The sequence below is a fragment of the Sciurus carolinensis genome, chromosome 16, assembly GCF_902686445.1.
Source record: "Sciurus carolinensis chromosome 16, mSciCar1.2, whole genome shotgun sequence".
NCBI classification, from domain to species: domain Eukaryota; kingdom Metazoa; phylum Chordata; class Mammalia; order Rodentia; family Sciuridae; genus Sciurus; species Sciurus carolinensis.
Window position 1 is genome coordinate 56,639,801 of NC_062228.1, and position 19,022 is coordinate 56,658,822.

At 58.5% G+C, this 19,022-nt stretch overlaps 1 protein-coding gene across 2 annotated transcripts; it reads left to right on the forward strand.

Annotated features, from left to right (window-relative positions):
* The first annotated feature begins 1,598 nt into the window (after positions 1–1,598).
* Ehd2 (EH domain containing 2) lies at positions 1,599–17,959 on the forward strand. 2 transcript variants are annotated; one of them, XM_047527769.1, is made up of 6 exons: positions 1,599–1,719; positions 3,496–3,989; positions 4,432–4,529; positions 8,171–8,583; positions 12,810–12,974; positions 16,241–17,959. In XM_047527769.1, the coding sequence occupies exons 2-6, from the start codon at positions 3,586–3,588 to the stop codon at positions 16,790–16,792; spliced, it is 1,632 nt and encodes a 543-aa protein (XP_047383725.1). In that variant the 5' UTR covers positions 1,599–1,719; positions 3,496–3,585; the 3' UTR covers positions 16,793–17,959. The 2 variants fall into 2 exon arrangements, with proteins under 2 accessions (XP_047383725.1, XP_047383726.1); XM_047527770.1 differs by having other exon boundaries at positions 3,529–3,989.
* Positions 17,960–19,022: the final 1,063 nt, after the last annotated feature.

Below are 19,022 nucleotides of genomic sequence, written 5' to 3' on the forward strand. Positions count from 1 at the left end.
CAAAAGAAAACACAAAATGGGGTGGGGATGTGGCTCAGTGGTCACTGGGTTTAATTTCTGGTATCAAAAAAAAAAAAAAAAAATCCAATACCTGGGCTCAAACCCAAGACCTAACACACACCGGGCATTCCACTACCTAGTGCTGTCCATTCCCAGCCCTTTGGTTTTTGTCTTTGTTTTTAAGAAGGATCATGCTAAGTTGCCCAGGCTGACCTCAAACTTGCACTTCCTCCTGTCTCAGCCTCCTGAGTACATTTACATATTTTTAATACAAAGTTTTCGGTACTGTGTGCCGGGCACTGTTCTAGGCACTGAACATTGGGCACTGTTCATTGGGGCCACAACAATGAACACCTTGAACTAAATTCCTGCCCTTGGGGATCTGACATTCCAACTGGAGGGGAGGGGATTGAAAAATTCCTGACACATACAGACTGAGCAATGGTCACAAGTGCCAAGAAGGGAAATCAAGTACAGAGGGGACAGGGGTGCCCGAGCCTGAGTAGGGGTTTCACTGAAGAGGCTGGTGGAGCACAGATTCCAGGGAAGTGATCTTGTGAAGCACGGATAAAGGCTTACAGACAGGGAAACTGAGGCACAGAGTGGCAAAGTCACCAGGGCCTCCTGCTCGGAATCCCAGGGGAACAGGGACCTGGAGAAAAGCTCCGCTCTGGATCTGGATGATAAGAACTGATGTTTCTTAAGCACCTACTGTGGGCCAGGTGCCCTGCTAAATCCCGAACAAGCAAATTTTCAAATTCACTTCTCTGGACCCCACTATCTCATCCCTAAAAGGAGGGTAAGAAGGCCTCCTCCCCAGGACATGCTGAGGAGTCAGTGGATCATACCGGGAGAGCTCAGAGCTGCGGCACACCGGAGGTGCTCAGCTAGCATTGCACCAGCCCCTGCAGGAGCCGGACACCGCGCGCACAACAGGGGACCACGCAACTGGAAGCCCCTGCACGCCCGGGCTGTGTTCTCCGGAGAGAGACAGCCACGTAGGCAGAGAAGCCCAGAACAAGCATAGTAGTTATCAGGACCATGGAGAAAAAATAATCGGATATTGGGAGTAAATGGTGGGTTCTGCACGGGGAGATCAGGAAGGGCTTCTCAGAGGAGGTGGCGTTCGAGCAGAGACCTGCAGGAGGGGAGGGAGAGAGCCATGGGGATCCCTGGGGGCAGAGCGGTCCAGACAAAGGGCACAGCACCCGCAATGGCTCTGAGGTTGAAAGATCGTGCGCTTGCTTGGGGATCAGCAGGCGTCTGGGAGGGAGAGAGCCGGGGAGGCGCGGGCGGGGTGGATCCGGGTGATCGCTTTGGCTCGGCCTGAGAGGGACGGGAATCCCGGCGGGTTGTGAGCAGTTTCATGACCTCAAGTTTTAAAACATTAGCGGTTTTATTTGTTGGTACTGCTGTTTTATCCCCATGTTAAGGAGCCAGGGATCGTGGAGTGGCCCAATGCCCGAAGAGAAGGCGGAATTCGAACCCCGGACTGGAAGACGGCGCGGCCACCTCCGCGCCCAGGGCGCGCTCCCCAGGGCCCGCCAGGGGGCGCCAGAGCCCGGCGCGGGTTGGGGGGGGGCTCGTCCCGCCCCCCGCCCCTCCTCCGGCTCGCTCGGGCCCCACCCGGCTCAGGCAGAGGACCGACCCGAGCACAGGCCGCTCCGGGCGCCTCTGATCCCCGCGGACCCCAGGACCCGGCCGCCAGCGCGCCCGTCGGTGAGTGCTCGCGACCCCCGCCGCGGAGCCCCCGCCTGCCCCGGCCCCCCACGCCTCCCCTGCTCGCTGCAAACGGCAGCCCTCCACCTCCCACCGCCCGCAACGGGCCCCTCCGGTGTTTCCAGTCCCTCCCAGGCTGCAACCGTCCGGCTCTTCCAGTCCCCACACTCTTCCTCCAGGCCGTCCAGCCTTCCCAGTCTGCCCCCGTCCCTCCCATCCCATCCTCAGCTCCAGACTCCCTCCTGCAAGCCGCCCTCCACTCCCTCTTCCACTCTGTCCTTCTCCGTCCCTCTGCCACCAAGAGAGACTCTCCTACCTCGCCAACTCCAAAGCCCCTTCAGGCAGCCCAAGCATCCTCCTGAGATGCCCCCAGAGGCCTCCCTGCCTGGGACACCACCCAGGGCCCAGGGCCCTGCTCCTGCCCCTCCCTTACCTCTCCGCCCCTCCTTCCCCAACTCCTCTTCCTTCTGCCCCTCTCCCTTAAGTGTCATTTAATGGATTTAGTATATTTGATTTAATGAAATCTTAAACACACCTTTGGTGAGTGAGAGCCCCTTTCTGCGGGGCCCTGAGTCCCAGTGACATGTTCCTTCCCTCTCCAAGCACTTCCTGCTGGGGTCCAGCTCTCTTGCTCTTTCCCTGCCCCAGCCCTGGGATCAGCCCTGGATTCTTTTCAGTATTTGAGACTCTGATCTGACCAAAAGCTGCTTCTTCGGGAAAATTAGTAGAACTGTAAGTATCTACTTAGACTGAAAAAAAAAAAAAAAAAAAAGAAGCAGCAGCAAACAGAAACTTATTACCAATATCATATCAGGAATACAGAGGGGACAGCACCACAGACCCTACAGTCTGACTGCAGGGCATGGTCATGGCTGCGGGTTTGGGGTGGCTTCGCCCCTAACTCTGTTCCTCAGTTCCATTATAGGAGACCTGCTCTGAAGGCCGAGGTGTCTGGGCGTGGATCCCGGCCGGAGCACTTTCTAGCTAATCTTGGGCAGCTGTGGCTGCCTTCCTGAGGCTCCGTTCCCTGTCAGGAAAGCAGGGATCCTCATCCGTCTGCCTTGCAGGGTTAAGAAGGTTGAATGAGCTCGCCCAGCATCTGGCCTGCAGCGACACCCATGTGGAGTCCTTATTCTCATTAATTCCCAAGCCCCCGTGGCCTGAGTGCTCTGGGCACCCTCCTCAGCCTGGTCCTCATCCCTTCTCCTCTGTGGCCCATCAGACACTTCTCAGCTCCCTGCACAGAAGGGCTTCTCACACCCCAGACCTTGCCACACACTGTCCTCTCTCCTAAGACCCTCATCCCGCCTGCCCCTCGCCTGCCCCTCGTAAAGCAGCTCAGAAGTGGCTCTGCCTGATCTTTACTGACCCCCTGGTGCTTCTCAGGCCCTACCCAGAAGCCTGGCACTTCCTGGGCATCATTAACTGTTGGTCCTCACTGGGGGCTCTGGGGTCCCTGGCTCATTTCTGGCTCACAGTTTCTGAATCACGGAGCAATTTCAGTGAAAATGTTGCCAGCGTCAACAGGGAGAAGGGAGGAGGAAAAGAAGGAAGGGTCTCAGGAAGGCATTTCTTCCCTTTCTCCATCCCTTGTTCTTCCACCATCAATTCCCCTCCTTCAGTTATACCACTATTAATCTCTCCCTTGTCCTCCCACTGGCTGTGATCCTTTCTTCCTCCTGCCACCTGCCGTCAGTACTCCCAGCTCCTCCTCCACCCATACTATCACCTAGCCATTCTTTCTACCTTTGGTCAGCCTTCTTCCTCCTCTTGCAGGCAGTCCACCATCAACACCCTGTCCTCCCACAGGCAGCCCTCCACCTGCGAGTCACTCTCGGTGAACCCAGTGGGCAGCGCGAAGCCACCATGTTCAGCTGGCTGAAGCGGGGCGGGGCTCGGGGCCAGCAGCCCGAGGCCATCCGCACGGTGACTTCGGCCCTCAAGGAGCTGTACCGTGAGAAGCTGCTACCCCTGGAGGAGCACTACCGCTTCGGGGCCTTCCACTCCCCGGCCCTGGAGGACGCCGACTTTGACGGGAAGCCCATGGTGCTGGTGGCCGGTCAGTACAGCACGGGCAAGACCAGCTTCATCCAGTACCTGCTGGAGCAGGAGGTGCCTGGCTCCCGCGTGGGGCCTGAGCCCACCACCGACTGCTTCGTGGCCGTCATGCATGGAGACACTGAGGGCACCGTGCCTGGCAATGCCCTCGTGGTGGACCCGGACAAGCCCTTCCGAAAGCTCAACCCCTTCGGGAACACCTTCCTCAACAGGTGTGGTGGCCGCTGCCCAGGGGGCACCTTCCGGAACTGCCCCTCTACTTCTCTCCCTTCTCTCTGCGGGTTCGCCCCGTCCAGCCCCGGTCCTTCCTAGGGGAGCAGCAGCTAAGTTGGTGAAGCCCACCCGCCTGAGTTGCAGTCCTTGCTCCCCCACTGGCCAGCTGGGCAGCCTTGGGCAAGAGGCTCAACCTCTCTGTGCCTCTCATGCACGTCTGGAACATGGGTTTCACCCTAGTTTCTCACTCTCCAGGGAGAGCCTGACATAGCTCCCGACCCAAGTGTGCAGAGAGCGTGAGCTGGGGTTCTTGAGGTCCCCTTCTTCCTCTCCAGGGCCCCTCCTCTGCGCCTGCTTCCCCCTGCACAGGCCTGGCTGCTCCTCTGACCTGTCCTCTCCTTGGGCCTCCTCTGAGTTGACCCTGGCCTTCCACTCCCCCAGGTTCATGTGCGCCCAGCTCCCCAATCAGGTCCTGGAGAGCATCAGCATCATTGACACACCGGGCATCCTGTCAGGGGCCAAACAGAGAGTCAGCCGAGGTGAGCGCGGCCCTGGGAGGGCCCCGGCCAGGGAAGGGGGCTGGGGCCCCCTCCAGGACTCCTGCCTCCTGGGCTGGCTGGGTGGTGGAGGCCAGGGGAGAGGCCCGGAGTGAGCCCTCCATGTTGGTGATCTTGAGGTTGGGAAGGCGGGAGGTGAACACGTGTGAGCAGGCTGGGGCCACATGTCTGGGCGGGTCAGAAGGAGGGACAGGCAGAGATGGAGAGAGAGACTGGGGGAGGGGGCTCAGAGAGACCGGAGGCCGCGGGAGAGGCAGGGCCTGGGCAGGGAGGCCCTGGGACCCTGCAATCCTGGCGGCACCTCTGGGCCACAGATGGGGCTGAGAAAGGGGCTGGGAGGGGAATCTGGGCGGGGGCCAAGGCCGGGCCTGGAATTTATAAACAGCTGTGCCTGAGCGGGTGGATTCCGGCGGACAGGCGGGCGGGTGGCCTCCCCCCCCCAAGGCCTGCGCAGCATCTGCGCCCCACCCCCGCGCAGCCGCTCGGTCGCGCACCCCCTGGCCTCCGAGGCCAGGAACTGGGGCAAAGGAGGCCGCCGTGTGGGGCAGAGGGGACGCGGAGGCCGGGCAGGAGGCCGGGCCGGAGCGGGCTGGGCGCCGAGCGGTACCGTGTCCCTGGCCGGCGTCCAGGGCGCAGCCCCGCGGGAGCAGGGCCAGCGGCCGCGGGGGGTGGGTTCCTGTGGCTCCCACCCCGGGCCGGGCCGCGGGAGGGAGGGAGGGTCTCCCAGCCGCGCAGGGCCCGCGGTGCAGCGAGGCGAGCCTGTGCCCGCTGGTCTGTGTGTGTAACTGCGCATCCTGGAAAGGGTGTCCCTGTGAGTGGGCGGCTGCGGGTGACTATGTGTGGGGACAACGCTTTACAACGGAGGCCGTGACTCTGAACTGGAGTGGTTTGGGGGCAGCGTGCGTGTGCCTGCTTTCCACAGGACACCGTGTGTGCGTTTGGAGTCCTGTGTGCCTGTGGGACTGAGGGACTCTTAGGGTTGGAGGGCACCGTGGATCTGGGCTGGTGGTGCCCGTCCACCCCGACCTGGGAAACGTGGATCGTCCAGTGTGCATCTGGGAAGGGGTGTGGCTATGGTCAGCCTGGAGCTGTGTGCCTGAGGCCCTGTGCTCGGCTGTGTGTGGTTTTACCGTGTGTGACTTTGTGTGGTTGTGCAGGACCACAGGGAAGAGGGGATCTTCTTGGACTGTGTGACTGCAAGTGATTGTCTCTTACTACACAGTTGTGTGCTTGTGTCTGCAAGTGTGTATGTGAGAGTGTGCGCAGGAGGGTGTCTTGTGCAACGCTGTGTGCTTGTGGCCGTGGGTGTCTTTGCATCTGGGAGGCTGTGGGGTTGTGTGAATCTGGTTGTCACCGAGGGCCCTGGGCGTGCTGGTGTGTGTGCACACTCACTGACGTCTGGGTCTGTCGTCGCGCGTGGGTCCCACGGCGTCTTTGTGATTGTGAGACCATAAGTCACTCTGTGGGTCCCCGTCCCACACAGGGTGTGTCCAGAAGCCCATGTCTTGCTCTGATTGGGTGTGTCTGCGTGTGCGTGTTGATGGGGTGTGCCCGCTCTGCAGGGGATGTCTGTGAACACGTGTGTGTGTAACGGTGGCATATGGGACCGCAGGCCTCCCGTCTGGGCTGTGCCACTTTTAAACCCTGGAAGTTTGAGCCCCCGCCTTACCCCTCTGCCTGGGTCTCTGCGAGGGGATGATGGCGCCTCTTTCTAGGTTGTCAGGAGGTTGAATGGGCCACACAGGCAAAGCACGCGGTGTGTGGCACACAGTAGGTGCTGTGTGGGGGAGGGAGGACGTTCTCCAGGGCTCCCCTCTGCCACGTCTCATTCCCACACTCCCCTCCCCCTGCCCCGCCCGCCTGCCCCGGGAGACACACTTTCCGGATCCGGGTGGCCAGCGTGTGTGGATGCTGGGGGCAAGGCCCAGCTGCGTCCCTCCAGCTGGCTCTTCCTCCCCCCGAACGTGCCCCCACCCCACCCCAAGCTGTCCAATGAGCAGCCTGCCTCCCCCAGGGTGGGACTGGCCCCAGGACTGTCCATGGAGGCTCACGAGGGCTCTGCCCTGTGGCCTCCCGCCTGTGGGTCTCCGTGAAGTCCATTTGTGTCTCATACCCAGTGTCCTCATCTGGGTGGTGGGGTCCTAGGAGGGCCAGCCTCCTGTGCCGTAGATGGAATGAACTCCTCTGTCTGGGAGAGCAGGCTCGGGCAGGAAAGCCAGTGCTGCCCCCTCACATCCCCTCCTCCAGGAAGCCTTCCCTGACTCCCCCTGCGGGGCCAGGCACCCTCCAGGCTGCCATGGATCCCTGGATTCCCCTTCCAGCCTGGCGGTGGTGGGGAGGTATGCGTCCTCAGCGGATGGCGACTCTGTGAGGGCGGTGCTGGGCTGCCTCCGCCTCCCTCACAGAGCAGCAGCTCAGAGGATGGTTCCAGAATGACGTGCCCCATGACTAATGCTTGCTGAGCACCTACTCTGCTCCCAGCACTGTCTTTTCTTTAATAGTTTTATTGAAGTATAATTTACATGCCCTGAGCCATAAGCTCACCCACTTTTCTTTTTCTTTTTCTTTTTTTGCAGTGCTGGATCTTAAACTCAGGGCTTCACACATGCTAGGCAAGGGCTCTGCCATTGAGCCACCCCAGCCCTTTAAAAATTTTGTGTTTTAGACAGGGTCTCCCTAAGTTGCCCAGGCTGGCCTCGAACTTGAGATCCTCCTGCCTCAGCCTCCTAAGTGGCTGGGATTGTGGGCTTATGCCATCCCACTCAGCAGGCTCACCCATTTTTAAGTGTCTAGTTTGTTGCCAAGCACTGTTTTAAGATCTTTCCACATATTAGCTCATATATATTCTTTTAATCTTCACGGTGGTACTATGAGGTAGGTCCTATTATGATTTCCATTTTGTAGAAGAGGAAACAGAGGTCCAGAGAGGTTAAGTTACTTGCCTAAGGTCACACAGCTGATGGGGTGGAGCAGGAATTCAAATCAAGGTCTTTCTGACTGCAGGTCAGGGGGTCTCAACCATTCCTCGCTGCTCTGCAAGCTTTGCTTTAGGGGGAATGAATGAGTGAACAGGAGTGAGTAAAGAAGTGAAGGAGGCCCTAGTGGTGAAAGGGTGCACTGTGAGGACGAGAAGCTTGGCGAGGTGTCCCCAGTGCCCAGGACAGGCTTGGCACCTGTAAGACCCTTAGCAAATATGGTGAAACAAAACAACCAGTGTGAACCGTAGCCAGTGGGTTGTGGGGAGATCTGGCAGGTCCTGGGGAGGGACCAGCATGCTAGGAGCGCGTGGAGAGGGCAGTGTCCACAGAAGTACAGGGTTTTAATGACCAATCCAACCGTTCCGCGCACACCACTGCCTAATGAATGAAGGGCTGAGAAAGCAGGCAGAGTTCTATCATGAGGGGCTGGAGCCAGAGCCACGGGGGGACAGAATTCTGGGCAGTTGGGGAGCCAGAGTGGAGCCACAGGCCTGGTGCCGGCTATTGGCTATTTTGTATAGACCTGGATTCGGAGAGCTAACAGCCGAATCTCTGTACAGTTCAATATCCATCCAAAAGAATGGATGCTACTGCATGCTCCAGGGTGGGGTCTGACTCCTGCCGCGTGTGCCCCCCATTCCGCAGGCTACGACTTCCCGGCGGTGCTGCGCTGGTTCGCGGAGCGCGTGGACCTCATCATCCTGCTTTTCGACGCGCACAAGCTGGAGATCTCGGATGAGTTCTCTGAGGCCATCGGGGCCCTGCGGGGCCACGAGGACAAGATCCGCGTGGTTCTCAACAAGGCCGACATGGTGGAGACGCAGCAGCTGATGCGCGTCTACGGGGCGCTCATGTGGGCGCTGGGCAAGGTGGTGGGCACGCCGGAGGTGCTGCGCGTCTACATCGGCTCCTTCTGGTCCCAGCCGCTGCTGGTGCCTGACAACCGGCGCCTGTTTGAGCTGGAGGAACAGGACCTCTTCCGAGACATCCAGGGGCTGCCCCGCCACGCTGCGCTGCGCAAGCTCAACGACCTGGTGAAGAGGGCCCGGCTGGTGCGGGTGAGCAGTCGCGGGCACGCCGGCCTTTCCTCCCTCCCTCCTTCCCTCCTTCTTGGGCTGCTTGGCACCGACTTAGATGGATCATTCGGGAAAGGGGCAGAGGGTCACTTTTCCCCGTTGAGTTTCCATCTTTGCGCTCCTGTCTCCTCCGCCCTGATAGCCGTTCTTTCATCTCCCACCGCCAACACAGTGGCATGGCGGCCAGCCTTGCTCCTGTTTCTCCTTCCAGTCTTCTGTCTCTGAACAAAAGCCGAGTCCTCAGGTGGCCTACAGGTCGGCTCCTCCCGCCCTCCCGCTCTGTCCTCACCTCCATTTCCCTTCTTGGCTGCTGCTGTCCTTCCTCAGGGTCTTTGCACTTGGGGTTAAGTCCTCCTAGAAGCCTGCCTCTGCGCTTCCCTCCCACCTGGCTGGCCTCACTGGTCACCTTTCAAGTCTCCATTCAAAAGTCACCTTCTCAGGAGGGCCATGCCTGCCTCCTTTTCAGGAGCACAGCTCCTGCCCTGCAGGTTCTGCCTTATCCCTCCAGGTGCTGTCTGCACAACACCATCATGGCCTCCCTCCTGTCAGCCCCACGGGGGAGCCTGTGTTTACTGTCTGCCTGCCTCCTGTTTAAGTTCTAGGGAATTGGGGATCTTTGAATTCCTTCGCTCATGTACCTGCAGTGCTAAAACAGAATTGCTCAGTAAATATTTGTCGAATGAATGACACTAGACAAACCCTCGAACTGAACAAGGTCTCCTCTGTTCCTGGCCCTCTGCTGGGCAGGACTAGGGACAGAGTAATGACCAAGGCAGTTCCAGCCCTGCCCTGCGGGGTCTCCCCAAATCCAAGGCAGTCCCAGGACTTGCTGGGAATATGGGGAAGAGACAGACCCATCCCCAGACAATGACAGGCCACCATAATCAGGACTGGGGCCAGATCAGGAGGGCTTCTTGGAGGAGAGGACATTTGAGGAAAAATGTCAGTGTTGAACCCAGTGTAGACAGTGTGAGTAACTCAGTTTGAGCTTGGGGACGTGACTGGGAGGCAGAACACCTGGGTTCTTGGGGGCTGTGCTGAGGAACTCATGCTTTGTCCCAAGGGCACTGGGGTTCAGAGCTGGGGAACCCCATGATTAGACTCAGGCTGCCTTCTGGAGGGCAGAGTCAGGGTGGGTGTGACTTGGGGCCTGGAGGCCTGGAGGAGGCTGGAGGAGCCAGCCTGGATCAGCATGGGCCTTGGGGAGGGAGAGGAGAGCAAGGGCACTGGTGGAAGAGTGATTTTGGAGGCCAAATGGAACATTCATAGGAGAGGCTGCCAGGGTGGAGGCAGGGCAGGAAACTGGCAGGCAGGGAAGCCGAGAAGGTTCTAGGTGGTGGAGGAGCCTGAGGTGTTGGTAGAAGGAGCAGGGAGAGGGGTGAGTCAGACACCCTCCCCCCAGGAATCCTCCCTGGGAAGGGCAGCCCAGGGGACTGGCTGCTCCCAGCGCTGCGGAACTCACCCTTCTCACCAGGCTCCTCAGTGACTGTCTCCATTTCTTTCTCTCATCCTTTCTCTCTTCCTCACCCTGACTCCTCTGCTTTCTGCACCTCTCCCACTTTTCTACCTCCCTCCCGTCTTTCTCGGCCTCTGGTTCGCCCTCATTCCCTCAGGCCCCTGGGGGGAGCAGAAGCGGGAGCTGGAACCCCGGCACCGGGACGGAGGGGCGGGGCCGGACACCTGGTGCCCGCGTCAGGCAGGAGGTGGCTCCGGAAAGGCGGACAAACCCCGGAGTTCGACCCGCGCCCCGGCCCAGCCCGCCCTCCACCTTATCTCTTCCTGGCACCTTCCCGCGCTTCCTCTCTGGAAAAGCCATCAGCGACCTCCAGCCAGCGCGCTCCCTCTGGGTCCAAATGGATCCGCGCGGGTCCCTCCCCCTCGCCCCATTGGTTCACTCCTGGAGGCTCCACCGCCTTCCTGGCCACACCCCTGCACTGATTGGCCTCTCAGATCTGTAGGCCACACCCACGTTCCCTTCTCCCCGCAGGTTCATCCGTAGCTCCCTAGTGCGCTCATCACCCAGGGGCATGGAATTCAGGGTCCAATGTGACCAGGCATCTTCGCGCCATCCTCCCCGCGTACCGTGTCATCAGCCTCCAACACACACACACCCCTAAAGAATGATTTTGCGGGCTGGGGAATATAGCTCCTTTGGTAGAGTGTGTGCCTTGCATGCACAAGGCCCTGGGCTCAATCCCCAGCACCACAAAAAGAAAACAAAAGAATGATCTTGTCACATTTGGTCTGGTCACCAAGGACAGCTCACTGTCTACCTCCCTTGGTGTTCTCAACTGTACAAGGCCCTTAAAGACTCTTGGTAACCACCCGCCTCAGTTCCTGTCCCTCCAAGGTAGGTGGGAGGAGTCCCCTGACTCCGCCATTAGGTTGAACTGATAGCTGCTAGAGAGGGGATTCCAGGATGCTGTGATTCCTGAAGCCGAGTCTCTGAAGAGTCAGATTCTAAAGAGGGTGAAATGCCCAGAAGAACCTTAGACTGAAACTGAGTGTCCGCACCATGCTCAGCACTCTTCCAGGCCCCAGATTACAGCAGAGAACACACCAGATGACGTTCCTTTTCTGGAAGAACGACTGTTTTTTGTTTTTGTTTTTGTTTTTGTTTTGGTACCAGGGATTGAGCTCAGGGGCACTCGACCACTGAGCCACACCCCAGCCCTATTTTGTATTTTATTTAGACAGGGTCTCTCTGAGTTGCTTAGCACCTCTCTGTTGCTGAGGCTGGCTTTGAACTCACTATCCTCCTGCGTCAGCCTCCCGAGCTGCTGGGATTACAGGTACACCCAGCAAAGAAAGACTTTTTAGTGGGGAAACAGACACTGAGCAGGTGAAGCCCAGGAAAGGGAGGCTGGTGAGGGACTGTTGTAGGGAGGTCTGAAGGTGAGCCGAGTGGAGATCTGGAGGGAGAGCATTCCAGGCTCAGAGAACACCAGGTACACAGGCCCTGAGGTAGCACATCCTAGCGTGTTTGGAGGAGACCTGGTGGTGGAGGGTGGGGAGAAATGACTCAGAACCAGCGTGGGGGGGGGGGTCACCAAAAGTTTAAAGGTTGAAGTCTATGATTCTTTAAAAGAAGAACTCAACAGGTTTTTAAGATTTTTTTTTTTTTTTTTTTGCGGTGTTGGGGATCGAACCCAGGGTCTTGTGCTTGCAAGGCAAGCACTCTACCCACTGAGGTACGTTCCCAGCCTGAGAATTTTTTTTATTTTTGTTTCTGTTGTGTGGAACTGGGGATTGAACCCAGGGGTGCTTTACCACTGAGCGGTGTACCCAGCCCGTTTATTTTTTATTCTGAGACAGGGTCTTGCTAAGTTTTTGAGGCTGGCCTTGAACTTTGGATCCTTCTGCCTCAATCTCTCCAGTTGTTGGGATAACAGGTGTGCACCACCACACCTGAACACCTGGGAGATTATGTGTGTGTGTGTGTGTGTGTGTGTGTGTGTGTGTTTAGCTTAGCGCCTTGCTAAGTTGCTGAGGCTGGCTCTGAACTTTCAGTCCTCCTGCCTCAGCCTCCTGAACCACTGGGATCACAGGCGTGTGTCATTGTGTCCAGCTCCCCAATCCTTTTTAAAGTTTTATTTTGAGACAGGGTCTCTCTAAGTTGCTGAGACCTTGCTAAATTGCTGAGGCTGTCCTCGAAATTGTGATCCTTCGGCACCACTGCACCTGGCGATTTAGTGTTATTAAAATGGTTTTGACCGTGGGCACCTCTGAAGGGGTCTTGGGGCCTGGGGTTCCCTGGAACACACTTGGAGAATTGCCCCTGCCGGGCCTCGTCATCTGGGGCAGGAATTTTGACCTGGGTGGGAAGCAGATGGCGACCTCTGAGCAGGTCTCAGGCCTGCTGTGGCCTGGAGGAGGGGCTGTAGGGGCAGCAGGGGAAGCTGGGAGACCAGAAGGCTGGGGGGCTCCTCTATCTAACATGGGAACAGCTGAGAGTGACAGTCTGGGGCTGGGTCCAGATTCCACATTGGGTGTCAGGACGTGGAGCTGGCTAGGAATGTCGAGGAGGCCATCAGCAGAGGCCCAGGCTGGCATGTGGGAGTGGACAGCCAGGGGTGGTGCCTGGAGCCTCCCTGAAGGCAGGGTCCCGGTGAGTTGGCCTGCAGCGGCCTCGCCCCTACCAGGCCCCACCCTGCCGGCGTCACCTCCCTGTGGCTGCCCCAGCTCAGGTGAGGATGCTGCCCCCGCAGGTTCACGCCTACATCATCAGCTACCTGAAGAAGGAGATGCCCTCCGTGTTCGGGAAGGAGAACAAGAAGAAGCAGCTGATCCTCAAGCTGCCCGTCATCTTTGCCAAGATTCAGCTGGAGCATCACATATCCCCCGGAGACTTCCCTGACTGCCAGAAGATGCAGGTGGGAGGCTGCCCAGGAGGGCCGGGCAGGGCGATGGGAGGGTCACCTCCAGGGAGCTCCAGGAAGGGGCCTGGAAAGCTGGAGGGATGGGCGGCAAATTTGGGAAACAACTCCTGCACAGAGGTCCATGGGAGCCTGGTTTGATGATGAATTGAAGAGAAAATTCACAAGAAGAGTGAATTTAGAGGGTCCCCCCCTCCATAAAAGTCCTAGAACATAGTCTGGGGCTGTTTTGGCACTATATAGAGCCCTCTTTTGTCTTATTTCTTTTCCATGCTGGGCCTCTGAGTCCTGAGAAACCTCATGGTACAAAACAGCTGCAGAAAGTCTAGACATGGTGTCTGCATTCCATTCAGCAAGAAGGGACAGGAAGGAAGAGAAGGGTATAGTCATTCTCTTTAAGGACACTTCCTGGGCTGGGGGTATAGTTCAGTGGCAGAGCCCTTGCCTAGCAAACATGAGACCCTGGGTTTGAATCCCAGCACTGGAAAAAAAAAAAAAAATCTAAGAACGGGTTATGGATTTATTGACTGTAACTAGTTTAAATAGCCAAATGTGGCTATCATCGAGAACATGGCAATCCTAGAAGTTGTACGAGCAACTCCTGCTCACGTCCAGTTAGCTGGAATGCAGCCACCTGGCCAGGGGCATGCTGGGAGTGTGGTCTGTTCTCTCGGGGGCCCAGGTACAGTCAAGGGAGCCCAGTGTGGGGAGACTGCTGGGCGGGGTGGGCGCAAACAGCTATGGAGGTGGGTGGGCAGGCAGCATCCGGGTGTGGGGACAGACTCTGCTCAGGGAAGCAGGGGGCTAGCCTCTGCTCAGCCTCAGTTCTGAGGCTGGCCTTTACTGACGTCAAAAGCCTGTGACTTCTGAGGGAGAATTGTTTCCAGCCTAGACCCTGAGGGGTTGGGAAAGTCCACCTGGCCACCAGCAGCTCAGTGACCTTGGCAGGTGGAGCCCCGTGGAGCCTGAGTTGCTTGCCCTGGGAGATGGGCAGGACCTGTGGTCTGTGGACCCGTCTGCCCACCCTGGCGTGGTGCCTGGTGCTGCTGACACTGCGGTGGGGGGTCCTGTGCATGGTGGGAGGTTGAGCAGCCTCCCCCGCCTCCGCCCCGGAGCACCTCCTCAGCTCTACCCCTCAGAAATGTCTCCCAAAGGCCAGGCGAGGTAGCACGTGCCTATTGTCCCAGCCACTCAGGAGGCCCAGGCAGGAGGATGGCAAGTTCGAGGCTAGCCTCAGCAACTTAGCGAGACCCTGTCTCAAAATAAAAAAGGCTGGGGATGCAGCTCAGTGGTGGTGTCCCTGGGTTCAATCCCCGGGACCCAAAACATGAAAATTAAAAAGGAAAAAAAGAAATGCTCCAGGTGTTGCTAACTGTCCCCTGGGGGGGGCAGCGTCACCCCCCCTTGAGAGCCACTGGGCGAGATGGCTGGGGCCGTGACACCGATGTGTCCTGAGCACTTCATCTGGATGAATTTGTTCAGCCTTCCCCACGTTAGTCAGCTTGTCGTCACTGTCACCAAACCTGGGAAAACAACCTAGGCGAGCTTTGGCTCAGGGTTCCAGAGGTCTCCGTCCACGGTCAGCTGGCGCCACTGCCTTTATGCCCATGGTGAGGTGGAGCTGGTGGAAGGGCATGGCAGCCGGGGGGCAGTGAGAAACAGACTGAGGTGGGGGAGGACAAGGCACCGTCCCCAAGGGCCACTCCCTTCAATGAGGCCTCCCAATAGCCCATCCGCTAGGAAGCCATCGATGCATCCATCCACCCTGAGGTCAGAGCCCTCGTGACCCGTCACTGCCGAAAAGCCCCACCTCTGCACACTGCCAACCTGGGGTCCTTTGGAGACTGCTAGAGCCAAACCATGACACCAGGTTCAGGTCTTCACCCCTGTTCCACAACCTGGAAGCCAGGCAGGGCGCGGTAGCCCCCACCCGTTCTCCCAACACCTCGGGAGGCCGAGGCTGGAGGAGCAAACGTTTGAGGCCAGCCCTGGCATTTAGCAAGGCCCTCAGCAACTTAGCAAGATCTTGTTTCCAAGTAAAAATATAAAACGGGCTCAGGGGAAAAGAACCCCTGGGTTAAATCCCAGTACCGAAGTGAACAACAAAACCATGGAAACCAAGGCGAAGCCACCACCTGAGAATACCCAGCTTCTAGGAGGCGGAGCTGGCTGTCCTCAGACCTGCCCCCTTTGTAGTCAAGACCAGCAGCCTCTCCTGGGCTCTGGAAACCAGCGCTGGCATGAAATCAACCAACCCTGGCTGAGACTCCTGGTGCAGGTGACTGAGAGTTGCCAGTGTGAACCCAGCCCCCACAAACCCACCCCACAGCTGCTCCAGAGCAAAATGGCTTGGGGAGGGGGCTGGTGTCCCAGGATCCTAAACCTACCCCCAGGTTGGGCACAGGTTACTCAGCTGTGCCCAAGTGGCACAGTAACACGGCAGCAAGAATTGAAAATTTTCTTCTGGTACTGGGTGAGCCCCCCGGGGAGCTACCACTGAGCTACATTCCCAATCCCCAGCCCTTCTTATTTTTTATTATGAAACAGCGTTTTGCTAAGTGGCCCAGCCTGGCCTTGAACTTGGGATCCTCCTGCCTCAGCCTCCTGAGTCATTTGGATTACAGGTGTGAGCCATTGTGTCTGGCTGAGTTTTTTCTCCTTTTTCTTTTCTTTTTTTCTTTTTCTTTTTTCTTTTCTTTTCTTTTTTTTTTTTTGAAATGGAGTCTCGCTATGTTGCACAGGCTGATGGAACTGACTTCTTAATTTGCAAAATGGTGGGGTGCTGGCAAGACACCTGTGGGGGGAGTGGAAGGTGGGCAGGGTGGGCAGGTGTGCTCTGATAAAGGCATCCCCCATGCTAAAATGTGGAAATCCTTCTCCACCATCTGGTAAAGGGCTATTGCTCTGATTCATCACAGGGTCCCAGGGACCCTCTTACTCAAGTATCTTCTGGTTCAAGGCTAAAAGTTTTGGTGCTTTATAGAGCTGGGAACCTTGTCCCTTTTCGTCTTTTCTTCCATACTTGGCTGCCAAGCCCAGGAAACCTCATGATATGTAATAGCTGCAGAAATTCCTGCCCTTGTGTCTGCACCCCAGCCAGCTAGACTTGGGGGATGGGAAGCGAAGGGTGGGAGCGCCCCCGCAGACTGAACTGTTCGGGTATTCAAATGTTTCTGCAGCCCTAGGTGCATCCTGGCACTTCTGCACCCCAAGGGCCTAGAGAGGGCTCCCCGACCTCTCAGGGTTCCCATTCTCCGCTACAGGAGCTGCTGATGGCACATGACTTCACCAAGTTCCACTCGCTGAAGCCCAAGTTGCTGGAGGCGCTGGACGAAATGCTGACGCACGACATCGCCAAGCTCATGCCGCTCCTGCGGCAGGAGGAGCTGGAGAGCACAGAGGCTGGCGTGCAGGGCGGCGCCTTCGAGGGCACCCACATGGGCCCCTTCGTAGAGCGGGGGCCTGACGAGGCGCTGGAGGACGGCGAGGAAGGCTCGGATGACGAAGCCGAGTGGGTGGTGACCAAGGACAAGTCCAAATACGACGAGATCTTCTACAACTTGGCACCTGCCGACGGCAAGCTGAGCGGCTCCAAGGCCAAGACCTGGATGGTGGGTACCAAGCTGCCCAACTCAGTGCTGGGGCGCATCTGGAAGCTGAGCGACGTTGACCGCGACGGCATGCTGGATGACGAGGAGTTCGCCCTGGCCAGCCACCTCATTGAGGCCAAGCTCGAGGGCCACGGGCTGCCCACCAACCTGCCCCGGCGCCTCGTGCCACCCTCCAAGCGGCGCCACAAGGGCTCCGCAGAGTGAGCCAGCCACCACCCGCAGGCCCTCCTTCCCCCTTGCCCTGCTGTGGCTCCCCAGCTCCAGTGGCTGCATGCATAGCCCCGCCCTGGCCCCGCCCTGGCCCGCACGCGCCCTGCCAGCCCACCCTGCGCAGCTGCAAGGACTGGAGTGGGGGCTCCCTCCGCCCACCTCCAGACACTCTAGTCAAAGCATTTAGTGGGGACCAATGAGAGAGGCAAGGTTTCTCTGCAGCCCTTCCCACCTTCACCCTCACAGGCACCGACACGAACGCACGCAGGCACCCATCCACCCAATGTTCATTCAGATATTTATTGAGCACCTACTACGCGCCCAGCCCTCATGGAGCTGACATTCTCAGGAGAGGGCAGCTACTTAGTCACACAAACACATAATTGATTCCAGGTAGGACCCCTTGTCCCTCCCCATTGGTGAGAGGCCACTTGGTTGAAATGACAAATAAACTTTCCCTTTGGCCCCTATTCCTTTCGCCCAGCCAGGCAAGAACCCTCCCCCTACATCATATCCTCAGGTCTTGGGACCACTGGGGGCTCAGAGGGAAGACACGCCCCTCTACTTCCTCAGATGGACCCTTCTTCACCCTTTCCTCTCCCCAAGAAAGCACGGAAATTCTGATCCCAAATTTCTTTAATAAGGATCCTGCGGCACTTAGAAAAGCCCTTTCTGTCCTGGCTCCTCCCAGACTACCTGCTGGAGGTATTCTTGCCCTCTGCCCTCCTGCCCTGGATTGAAATACCCAGCCTGGCCCCCCAGCGGGCCAGGAATTTCAGGACTAGAGCCTTCCAGCCTCTCTGTCCCCGCACCCCGGGTCAGTCCATATTTAAGTGTAGCCCCCACAGATGCGAAGACCTGGGGGCTTTACTGTTGTCCCATTTTCAGGGATGTTGTGGGGGAGCAGTTTCTTGGTGCTACAACCCTCCTCCCTCCCCAAGGGGACCTCCCACGCCTTTTCGTGCCTTCACCCAGCATTAGGACTTGACCCTGGTGGGAAACTCCGTGGAAAGGATGGGGAAGAACAAACAGCTGGAGAGGATGCCGGTCCAGGTGGCTGGCTGGGATGCGCACGCCCACCGCCGACCCCACCCACGCTGGGAGGGGCCGGAGATCGGATAGTGTCCCCGCAGAGCGAATAAAGACAAGGCTTCTTCCTCCTTCCGAGTCGCGCTGTCTCCGGGCGGGGTGGCTCGCGCCCCTCCAGGGCAGCTGGCGCCCTGGGCGGACTCGGGGCGGGGAGGCCCTCGGAGCTCGCGGGGCCGGGTGGGGTCGGTCTGTGAGTCAGCGCAGCGGAGCTCGGTGACTAAGGCCCGGGCTGGGGGCCAGCCCTGCATATTTTCCGAAGAGAAGTTACTTTGGGGCCCTCCCCCGGGACATCCCTCCCTCCGCCTCCCGCCGAGGGGCCTGGGAACCAGCGCCGGGCCTGGGCTTGTGAGTGCGCGCTTGGGCACAACGTGACCCGCCCCTGCCCCGGCCGCCAACGTGCGCTGGCACCACTGGGGTACCCAGCCTGCGACGCCAAACGCCAGGGAAGGGCGGGCTCCTGCGGGGAGGAGGCTGCTGAGGACCACCCTGCGCGCGCGCTCACGCCCTGGGGACCGGCTCGCGCCAGGCAGCGGACCCCGAGCAATCCGCGGACGCACACCCAAGCCACACCCGCCGCTCCCGGGACACACTGTCCCCGCGCTCCGTCCGCCCACGCGCGCTCAGTTTCCTGGCCCTCGGCGCCCTCTGGCGGAGCTTCGGGAGCCGGCAGTTTGATTGCTCTAGCAGCTGCGTGCTCAGGTCTCGGGGCCACAATCCAGGCCTTGTCACCTTCAAATCAGTCTGCGCAAGGATCTGGTCGAGTTCTGTGCGACTCCCAACCCCCGCTCCGGTGGCGTTCTACCTCTCTGGGTCTTTCTCCTTTATGAATCAAGAATGGCTTTTTTTTTTTTTTTTTTTTTTTGGGGGGGGAGGGTTCCAGAATTGAACTGAGGGGCACTTAACCACTCAGCCACATCCCCAGCCCTTGTTTTGCATTTCATTTAGAAACAGGATCTCACTGAGTTGCCTAGGACCTTAGTAAGTTGCTGAGGCTGCCTTTGAACTCGCGATCCTCCTGCCTCAGCCTTCCAGCCACTGGGATCACTAGCCTGCGCCACCGCACCTGGCAAAAATGGCTTTTATGAAGTCGTGGATCCCTTTGGATGGTTGCAAGGACTCAGAGCTTCCTTTCTTA